At 51.1% G+C, this 10,589-nt stretch overlaps 4 protein-coding genes across 4 annotated transcripts; 2 read left to right on the forward strand and 2 right to left on the reverse strand.

The window, feature by feature from the left end:
• Nucleotides 1-1,629: 1,629 nt before the first annotated feature.
• A1O5_11234 (uncharacterized protein) lies at nucleotides 1,630-2,542 on the forward strand (the record flags this gene model as incomplete). Its single annotated transcript, XM_007751807.1, has 3 exons — nucleotides 1,630-1,815; nucleotides 1,863-2,149; nucleotides 2,200-2,542. 3 exons carry the CDS (start codon nucleotides 1,630-1,632, stop codon nucleotides 2,540-2,542), a joined length of 816 nt encoding a protein of 271 aa, XP_007749997.1.
• Nucleotides 2,543-3,972: 1,430 nt separating this feature from the next.
• Nucleotides 3,973-4,810, forward strand: A1O5_11235 (uncharacterized protein; the record flags this gene model as incomplete). The annotated part of the gene is made up of 2 exons (XM_007751808.1): nucleotides 3,973-4,257; nucleotides 4,295-4,810. 2 exons carry the CDS (start codon nucleotides 3,973-3,975, stop codon nucleotides 4,808-4,810), a joined length of 801 nt encoding a protein of 266 aa, XP_007749998.1.
• Nucleotides 4,811-6,488: 1,678 nt separating this feature from the next.
• A1O5_11236 (uncharacterized protein) lies at nucleotides 6,489-7,690 on the reverse strand (the record flags this gene model as incomplete). The annotated part of the gene is made up of 2 exons (XM_007751809.1): nucleotides 6,489-6,538; nucleotides 6,604-7,690. The coding sequence occupies 2 exons, from the start codon at nucleotides 7,688-7,690 to the stop codon at nucleotides 6,489-6,491; spliced, it is 1,137 nt and encodes a 378-aa protein (XP_007749999.1).
• A 2,341-nt stretch (nucleotides 7,691-10,031) lies between these two features.
• A1O5_11238 (uncharacterized protein) lies at nucleotides 10,032-10,319 on the reverse strand (the record flags this gene model as incomplete). The annotated part of the gene is made up of 1 exon (XM_007751810.1): nucleotides 10,032-10,319. The coding sequence occupies one exon, from the start codon at nucleotides 10,317-10,319 to the stop codon at nucleotides 10,032-10,034; it is 288 nt and encodes a 95-aa protein (XP_007750000.1).
• Between the last annotated feature and the right edge of the window lie 270 nt (nucleotides 10,320-10,589).

Raw genomic sequence — 10,589 nt, forward strand, 5'->3', positions numbered from 1 at the left:
TCAACACCCGCCCGGACGCGATGTCGAAAAAGAAGAAGACAGACATGCCCGGGCTTTTACTTGAAGGCCACAACGAAGATGAATTCCTCAAGGCCAGCACCGAGGGACTCGAGTTCCTTCCCTGCCCCTTCTCCGGTGGCACAGCGTGGTTCTCTCTTCCTCTGGTTGAGAAGCACCCTGCTCCCTTCTCCACCGACCTTCCGATAGCCCTAGGTCCCTACAGTGGCTGTCGCGCCCTGTCACTCTGTGGCAAGGTGTCAAGCAAGGCTTTCGGTGTTGCGATTGGACACTGTGCCATTTTATCGCAGCCGGAGTTGCGTGATGGAGTGGAATTATAAGTCCTTTCGATCTATATACCCTTCGTTTCTCTCTTTCAAGAGGGGAATCGTGAGTGGTATCTCGAGGACGAAGCAGGTCTTGCACGGGATGTTCGGACCCACGTTGGTTTTGGAGCCCCCTTGATCCTTTTTGGATGATGTTGTGTAGGCTCTTCCAACCCGGACTTCTTTTGTTGTTGAGCTATGGTCTCGAGGGATATCTCATGGAATGCTGTTGATGTGTGCTTGGATGTTGAGGCCCTCATTGGCTGTTGCAGTCCAGCCCTCTCCTTTTGTCGTCCCGGGAACTCCGCATTTCAGCCGCAGTCATTGTCTCTTCGCTGATCTTCGGAGAAAGTCGAAAGCCGTGACTTCGGCGAGACGGCAGGATGAGAGGGCCTGGCTTCAACACGAATGAGTTCACCTTCGAAGTGAGATCCGGCTTGCTGCTTTCGGCGGACTCGACTGTGTACGTCAACACATGATTTTGCTCTCAATGCATGTCTCCCATGAGCAGATCATTCAGTCGAGATTCGCTGGAGGCCACCCCGCCATGATATCACTTCGAAGAAGGTCCCCTCTTCCATATACCTCTGGTGGATCGGATTTCAGCATGCAAAATCCGGCTTTCACCGGTATGCAGAGATATGTGGCACAGGGGACGGGCTTGTGAGCTTTTGCACCGCCACCTCCCTCCCCCCAAAAAACATCCCCGGAAAAGAGAAAAAAAGAAAAAAAAAAAAGAAAGGAAAAGCCGTGGGCTGAGTCCGAAGTTGTCTAGGTTGTTGTCGATTTACGTGTCTATGTCCTGCTAGAGAGGTTCGAAAAGGCGGGATGACAAGGGTGCTCATGTTGGTAGATATCAGCCTTGGATAGATACCGAAATATCAGGATTCAGCCCGACAACCTTGGAATTCCAGTGCTTCTTCTCTGTTGACCCACGAGTCACTCGCTCCTGGGATGTAATCTACCCTCTCCTTCGCTACCCGACTTTGCCGTCATTCCGTCCCTTCGTCTCGCCATGTTGGTAATCCGTCTGATTGGAACCTCGCACGTTGACTCAAGTCCGAGCGCGAGGCTGAAGTAAGCGGCAGCCGATTTTACCCCGGATGTGGAATAAATGCATTTAGTCTGGAATGGAGATTCAAATTGCTTCGCTTCTTGCCGTTCGTCATCTCCTTTTCTGCGCCGAGAGGCTAAGAGGTCTATCCAGTGGAAGTAAACCTTGGGAGATCTTGTTCCCCAACTCTGAAAAATCTCGTAATTAGCAGGGCAGTGACAGTCGAGGTAAGACCACTATCTCATGGCAGACATGGCCGAAGAGTACACACTCTTCTACAATGACTACTCTATCTGCTCGATAATGGTCCGGTACACGGTTGCAGTCATTCAACATCTTCAAGATGGGCGCATCAGGATCAACGAGCAGCCAATTGATATCCAGCACGGAGGACAACTGGCGGAATCTTACCTATGTAAAGTCAATCCCAAAGGGACAGTACGTCGTGTCGACACACGACGAACCGAGCTGAACCGGGTGGACAGGTTCCAGTCTTGACGAGCTCGAATCCTCAACGCTTGAAGACGCCGCTCAGCGAGAGTGTGGACATCACGTATTTCCTCGCCGAATATTTTCCCACTCTGTGTCCTCCCCATCTTGCCTCACAGATTACATCGCTTCTCAGTGAGCTCCACGATATCAACTATTTCTCCTTGACATATACCGACAAGCCTCACCGTGCCGTTGACATGGAGAACTCCGTGCAAAAGGTCCTTGCCCGCTCAGACATTTCGGAACGATACCGCAAGGCTCTGGAGTTGAAGCTCGAGGTGTAAGTTCATGAGAGGCCCGGCGAGACAAGTACTTATGGTCTGTGGACAGGATTCGCGCGACGCGGGCTCCGGCCCTCACCACAGAGGCGGTCGTGGTTCAGAAACAGAAAGCGCTTTCGTTCCTGTCGAAGATCGAAGCGCTGTTGGGGGCTACGGAGACCAACACGAAAGGTTCGGACCATGGTGGCTTCTTGTGGATCTTTGGTACTCCCGAGGCGACGGCTCTAGACGCGCATGTTGTACCGTTGATTGCTCGTCTGTTGGATGTTGGAAGAGGAGCGATGTTCGAGGGTAATCCCCGAGTGCGGGCTTATGCGGATCGAGCCTTTGAGACCGAAGCATGGAAGGATGTTATGCAGCGCAGGAGGACGGTGTACGGCACGTATCTCTAATGGTCCGACTGCAGTTCTGCCGTTGATAATTTGATCGTCGGCATGCTTTGGCTAGGCGCTTACGGTCTTTCCCCAATTCGGGATGTGGCAGAGGCGGCCCACGATGGTGGTTGTTTGACGTGGCAACCTCCACTTCACCTCGGCCGCATGTTCATAACTCGGATTTCGTCTATCACCCGTCTCTCTTCGATTGCTGTGAATTCTGTCTCTTGTCGTGTCCGTCCCTCCATTGCGTAACCAATCACCTTCGAGCCTACAAGGGTCTCTGAGCCATTGAGCTTTCTCGGCTGTTATTGCTGAAGCGCCTCTCGCGGATAAGGCTGAGTGTTTTTAGGGGGCCCACGCCCGAGAGATGGAAGCGCTGGCCGCCTTCGGGCTGGCGTGCAACGCCATTCAGGTTGTTGACGCTTCATGGAAAGCTTACGAGATCTACAAACAATTCCGGGAAGGTGGCACAACGGCCAGGGCTGACGAGCTACAGCATAGCACTCAATACCTGGTTGAGTGCAGCAAATCTTTGCAGGACTCATTATCAAATGCTCCAAAGTTCCCGCTTCTCCAGAGCGGGGTTGATTTTACTGAGTTGACCAAAAAATATGTATCGAGTCAGCAGTGGACATGCAGAAAGAGCTGAAAAAGATCGAAGTTGCACCGGGACTTGACCGACTTTCTACGTGAAAACTCTCAAAGCCAAGCGGAAATGGGACCGCATTGAGGAGTTGAAACGCAAACTGGACGAATATGTCGGCGTGTTGGATTCGGCGATTCTCGTCCACCTAAGATATGTCTCCCGCGAGCCGTCAAGCCGAAATGAAAAATAAATGGCACTCTCAAAACCCTTCGCTGTTAGAACGGATGTGGCCTTTGTTGCCAATGAGCATTTTGTTTGCCTTGGAAATAGTGGGCCTCTCTCATTCATCTTATACCGTCAATTATATTCGGAACAGCGATCGCTTGGACATTATTGAGCACATCGTGAACGAGTGGTGCTGTTTACTAACGGTCTCTCCTAGTCAAAACCTTGGCTCGTTGGCGCGCAGCTCGACGACTCGCAGCAGCAAATCTACGCGGCGATCGTCGCCGGTAAAACTGACGTTCAAAGCATCATCAAAACAGGCGCCGAAGATGTAAAGGATCATACAACGCTAGAGCATAACGTCACTTGGCTTCACATTGACAAGAAGCTCGAGGATTTCGCAGAGGCTCGGGGACTACGAGCGGGGCTTGACAGCTTCATGAAAAGCCTGTATTTCCCGGAGATGAACCAGCGACAGGATAGCATCGATGACGCGCACATGAAGACTTTTGAATGAATTTTCGACAGTTCTTCACATACCGAGAGGCCATGGAACAAGTTCCTCGCGTGGACTCAAGACGACAATCCGATTTGCTGGATTCTTGGGAAGGCAGGTTGCGGGAAGAGCACTCTGATGAATTTTCTGTTCCAAGATGCCAGAACACAAACTGCGTTTGAATCCAAATTTGCCGGCAGCACGGTCCTTATCATTACCTTCTTTTGCTGGGAAGTCGGAGTCGACCTACAAAAGAATCAACTCGGTCTCCTGCGTACTTTAATCTGGCAACTCCTCGAGTCAATGGATCTTGCTCCTTCAGTTCAAATCTGGTCAAATGTCCTCAAGAAGGTTTCACCACCCCTGCCTATTGTCTGGACTCAAAAACAGCTTGGACATGTTCTCAAATCCCTGGTGCAAGCCGTCTGCAATCCCATTTGTCTCCTTCTCGACGGTCTAGACGAGTTTCAAGGGTTTGGAGGACCAGTTCGACGTCATAGCAGATACCAACAAAATCTTTCAGGACCGTCAGAAGACAAAGATATGCATATCAACTCGGCCATCTGCAAGTCTTGATTCGCTGTATAAGTCATGCCCTAAGCTGAGGCTTCAGGACCTTACCGAGTTTGACATCAAGCTTTACGTTGAGGATAAGCTCGTCAAGAACTTAGCGACCGAAGATTCTCAACGGCTCGCCACTTTGGCGTCAGAAGAGATGTCTGAATTAGTTGAAATGGTCGTGGACAAGGCAGAAGGTGTTTTCTTATGGGTCAGCCTGGCTATTGAATCCCTGCTTCGAGGCATTCGGAAGGACGACGACTGGGAGACTTTATGTCGACGTGTCGAGCAATTGCCTGAAGGGATTTTCAATCTATACGAACACATGTGGAAGCGAATGGCACTCGACCAGCCTCTCAAGCAAAGGAAGCTGCTGCCTATCTACAATATATCCGGCTTTTTGGCCGTTGTTCCTTGATCGATCTCACAGTTGGTTGTGACGAAAAGTTGGAGGAGCTTTATCTGGGCACCTCAGCAAGATGGGATCTTGAAAGATTTGGAGAGGGCCTCGATCGTGAAAGATTGACCAGGAGAGTCCTGACGCGCTGCGCGGGCTTTCTCGAAATACGTAATGTGAGTGACGGTTGGGAAGTTGATGCGGAGAGATTTTGGCGGTTGGGAGTCAGGAAGAGCGAACTCATGCGATACCCAAACACCATCAACAGACTCGCTGAGATTTGCCAGAGTCACCGCAACCTGCGTGTGTCGTTTCTCCACCGGACTGCCGAGGAATACCTTCAGACCAAGTCAAGCAAGAAGTTGCTCCAAGCTCAACCACTACTGGAACACGAACTCGGCATGAGGCGGCACAAATCCACTCTTGTTTTGATAAAATTATGTGCAATAGAGCTGCACCCGGAAGCGATCAGCGAGAACCTAGCCAGTATCTCTATGTATAACCGACCATTTCTGGATTGCCTGGACAAGCGCAAAGATGTCGCCATTGCAATATCTGTGCAGCTGGAAGAAATCGTCGAGAAATTCCAGTCGCCGGGTAGGTGGATGAAAAGCAAGTGGCCATATCTCACGGACACGGAAAATGTGGACTAGACGAAAGCTTTCGCTGATTTCAGTCATCGAGCCTACACGGAACTCAAACTGAGGATCTCAGGCTTTGTTGAGAACAGAAAGTACTTGACTGAGCTTCTCTGCAGCTGCGTTAGCCGCATTCACTGGTCTAAGCAGAAAACTCTTTTGCAAACATTCATCTCTTGCTGGAATTGGGGGCTGATCCCAATCAAGAGTTGATTGTCGGTTCCGCAGAGCGTGACACGAAGAATTACCTCACGATGTGGACATACATGGTCCTAATGGCCGAAAACAGGTTCAACAAAATTCTTGGGGTGGGGGAAATGCTCCCTTTCATCAACGCTGGAGCTGACCCAAACATTTGGATTCAACTTCTCATTACTCATGGTCATCATGGCCGGGGTATTGGCCTGAAACCGCTATTCTAGAGGCATATTAACCAGGCATTTGTGCTGCTTCGGGCCAAGGTTTGCGATTTGATAACGCCAAATTTAGACTCTTCAGAGGCAGATCAGGTGTATGAGGCAGGGGCGGTCAGCGACCGACGAGGCCTCGTTCTATTTGTACCACCAGAAACATGGTGCACCATAACGTCAGAGACACCGAGACTGCGGGCACATAGTGCTCACTACAACTTGACGTCCGATCAGTGTTATCTTAAGAGGGTCTCTCTTGACCACCTACCGAGAGATGATTTATTGTAAGCCGAAGATAACCAGAGGTTTTCCGACAACGGAATCGACGCGTTCCGGACAGGGGGCTATTCTGATGAAGAAATCCGAGAGCTTCCAATCCCGCAGACGATATGGGAGGACTATAAAAAAGGAAAAGGCCAGATACACGACATGGATAAGACAAAATTCATCGAATTGTGGCAGATTCCAGAGAAAATTCTAGTGAAAGTGCAGAAGAACAGCATGACGAGGACAGGCGCAGGAAAGAATCATGGAATTCTGGCCTCAACCACTGGACTCAGAATGCTGCGTTATGTGGCATCGGCCAAGGTTGGGCAATACAAACCCTCCAAGGGTATCTAAGTTCTTGAAAAGCCATGCTATTTTCTGTCCTCAAGACTGTTCATCGGCAATAGCCACACCCAACTCGCTATCTCCCTGTCCTGTTGGATTGGTCAGCCGGATAGTACCGTTCGATACCTACTCAAAGAGCAAATCTTCAACTTACCAAAGTACAAGTACCACTTGCCCTTGAACTGCACCAGGCCCTCTGCAAAGACCACCTGGTTCACCTGGCCCTTTTGCTCATTCCCAGCCTCGGGAACCAGAATCGGTCTCTCCAGCCTCGCGACCGGCCCATCTCTCAATGCAGGCTGGTACGCGCCATCGCTCAAGTTCAGGGTCGGACGAAACGAGCCGGAGGGGTCGATGAGCATCTGACCCACCGAATACTGGTTCTGCGGGTATCCCACGCGACCCGTCGTCATCCCGTTGTATATGAGCAACCATTTCCCATCTCGCGTCTTGACGGGGGGCGGGCCGGGTTCGATCAGGCGGTTCTCCCAGGGATTGACGGGGCTGGCGAAGTATTGGTCAGCGGGCAATGCGGTCCAGTTTAAGAGGTTGCGCGAAGTGGCGTGGTAGAAGAAGCTGTCGCCGAAATACATGTGATACAGTCCATCCGCCGTGGGTTCACTGATGATGGCGCCGGATTTGGAATGGTTGATGCGCGGAGAAGGCACGTCGATGTCCGAGTATTCCACGTCCTGATATCCGGGGAAGAGAGGGGGGTACTTCTGCCAGCTTAAAAGATCCGTGGACGTGGCTAGGCAAAGTTGCGGCGTCACGCCGTCGTAGGCCGTGTAGGTCATGTAAAACGTGCCATTGACGCGGACGATGCGCGGATCTTCGGTCCCGCCGAGATGCTCCCACGGCTCGGTCGCATAGACAATCGGACGGTTGAGGCGAGTAAAGGTGACGCCGTCTATGGACCACGCGAGGCCAATGGACGACGTCTTGGACGAGTTCTGTGCGCGGTACAGGAGGAAGATGGTCTCGTTGAGCACGATGGCGGTGGGGTTGTACAGGTACGCCGACTCCCAGTTCGCAGCCGGGTTGGGCCTCAGGATCGGGTTGTGGGCATATTTCTGGAATGGCGTGATCGGGAAGACAGGCGGCGTGTAGTTTGCCGTGTTCTCGGGCGTCGACGGGTTGATGTTGAATGGCAGACTCGTTGCCATGCACGGAGGTGAGTGTGATAGCGACGTCGGCGGGATGGTGAGGAGGCCGGTGTTGAGGATGTGTTGAAATTTCATATTGGGTGGGATCTTTTTTTTTATCCCTCCCCTTTTTTGGTTCCGCCTCGTTTCTTTGTACACAGACCACGATCATTTACTGATCTGTGGCAAACTGTGGGAAATATTGGACACGAGCAATATATACCTGGCGAGCTGGGTAGTTCACTTTGAGTCTCTCGAAACAACTCTGCACTGCTCGTCGATCCTCATCACAAGGTTACAGCCTTTAGCGAAGATATCCCAGCCACCGGGGAAGCTAAGCGGGCATCTTCTCTCAGGGAAGGGCTGGCAGGAGTCATTTCAGCTGTACCGCGTGCATCAGAGGGGAGGGAAAAAGGGACTACCCAGAGAAGATCGCCCATGGCTAGGGGTTGTATGTGTTTTTGCTCCTCGTCTCAGTAGCTTTCAGCATGCGATGTTAACGAGTAAGAGAGACGTTGTATTCATTTAATCCCTACAGGGTACAGTACGGGGTCATGCGGAGTAGATTTCCTCCATTCTGCCTGGGACCTTGGGGTGACCACCTGGTGGCCACCTTCTTTACTTATGACATCTATCTCCCTTCTCTCTTGAACACAGGACCGTCATTTCAGCGTACATTCAGTAAGAAGCAGTAAAAATGCAAAAACAATCAACAGTCAGGATTCCCAAGTGGTCACCCACCTTAGTACTAACTGACCGGCATGTGGCTTAAGTACGGCTGAGCGAACGGGAAGCCCTGTTTTCCACATCCTATGGTCGATTGCGTGAGTTATTAAATAAATGCATAATATGTAGCTTGTACCCTCTGTATACTTGTAGAGCATTAATTTGGACATTCTGGCTCTACCCTTCCACCATCTCCCGATAGGCGTTGGATTCGAATCATTATCACCATGGTATTATCTCTGCCACTTGTATACGTGCTAAGTCGCCCTTGTTGGGCATCTGTACCTGATCTTCCTTACAGCCTTGGCCTCTCTGCACGAGCCCGTACCCCTCTGAGGCATCTCGCCGACGTCCTCAATCTGTAAAGCCTTGTGCCCGTGACCTCAACCTGCCTAAGCCATCTCAAACGCATGTAAGCGCCTCCAACCGCATTGCCCCGAGTCCATCATGCTGCTTTGCCGTTTCGTATTATCTCCATCCACTTCCCTAACTCGGCTTAGGAGCTTCCAAATCAGGGCTCTCCATCTGCTTTATGAATTTCCGCATGTCCACTGACGCAGCATTTCCACGCCAACTTGTAGATTTTGCAGAAGCGCGGAACTTCCAGAGAGGACTTGATGCAGGAGTCCTTCGCTCGTTGTTGCACGGCTGGGAAAGCATTCTCGGCAGGTTGCTTCAGGAACAAAACCATTCGCAGGACTAAATACCTGGAAGTAATTGCTTTGAATAAGTCACTAATAGAATCCGTGTCAAGCGCGTATGACCGTAACACTTACTGATGGGCGAGCACGGCGGGCGATGAGGCCTCTGTTGCTCGGGGATACTCCGGCAGTGCGTTGATTATTGACAACAGCTCTTCATAGAGAAGAAGCACTCGGCTTTCAACCTCCTTACATTGCGGTGGCTCCTCGTGATCAGCGTCAAACAGTACCTTTGTCAATCTCGTGGCAATAAGCGAGACCTCGCACTCGACTTCTGTGAGAGCATCTCTATGTGAAGGAATGGTTGTCACGTTCAGGGGTATGGTGTCCATGGATTATCCTTCTGTGATTCTGCACCGTGCGGAACCGGTTTGAGTCTGCGCGGCGGTTTCATCATTGGGGTTTCCCTAAGTGCAACACAGGTAGCTATCACCGTACTGAGCACGCCCTAGCAGGTTAGGTCGATGGCCATGGATAATTCTCCTTTTGCAGCGTCGGTTTCAAGCAAAGGCTTGCAAGCTTATTTCAAACTGCGGCCTTGATATCTCTTGGCTCAAATCCACTGCCCTTAGCAGGTACTGATACTCCAGGCGATCTTGTCCAGACAGTGAGATTGCTAGAAATAAGAACAAGAGGCCCTGTGCCGTGGGCAAGGAGGGTCCCTTGGCCAACTCGACCTCAAGTTGACTCTTGGCTTCGGCAATGAAGCCATCCATCGAATTTGACATAGCTCCATGCTTGGTCCGTGCTTCTGGATAGTCACTATACGGGCATACCCATGCCAGAAGAGAGATGACGAGGAATTTTGAACAGCACAGCAAGTTCTAGTGACTCAGTCCCATGTCCCGGAGAAATCGGGCTTTGTCTAGCCAGTTAGACCAAAGTTTATCCCAGGTCAGCCATACTGAGATCAGATTGGAGACTAGGTCGTCATCATGAGTCGCATTTGTCCATGATGTAGCGGAAACTCTGACGAGCGGCATGTCCACAAGCATGTGGATTGACATGGCCTATCGATGTCTGTTAATTTGACTCTCACGCCAAATTTCGATCTCGAGCATGACGAATTCCGGCGTCGGCTCGCGGCCCGATCGGCTCAGTCGATCCAATTCTTGCTCGATGCAGGACTTCACCTCCTCCATCGAAGCATTGCTGCGAATCAGCGATATGATCTGCGCAACTTGAGCATCGCTACTTTCTCGTAGATTATCTAAAAGTCTGTTCAGGATTTCTTGATCATGTTGTATTTCGTCATATTTTCGTTGTATTCCAGTAGTTTGTTGGCCGAGACTGTGCATTTTTCCCTCCAGTGTCTGAATGCGTTCAAGACTTTCGGCAAGGTCTCTTGGCCAGAATCAGTAGGCGATTACCGGTGTCGGTGCTGCCGTCACAGCTTACTGCTTGTTGCGCTCTCTCTTGCGGTCGCCATAGATGTACTTGGTATCATCTTTGACGCTTTTCGTGCAGCGCGTCGCACCCGAGCATTTGACCCGCATAAGGCGGCAGCGATCGCATGCATGCCTTGTTCGAGGTTGGGTTACGATGGCATGGAGAGCGGCCGCGAGGGC

This window comes from Cladophialophora psammophila, assembly GCF_000585535.1.
Source record: "Cladophialophora psammophila CBS 110553 chromosome Unknown aczJe-supercont1.24, whole genome shotgun sequence".
NCBI classification, from domain to species: domain Eukaryota; kingdom Fungi; phylum Ascomycota; class Eurotiomycetes; order Chaetothyriales; family Herpotrichiellaceae; genus Cladophialophora; species Cladophialophora psammophila.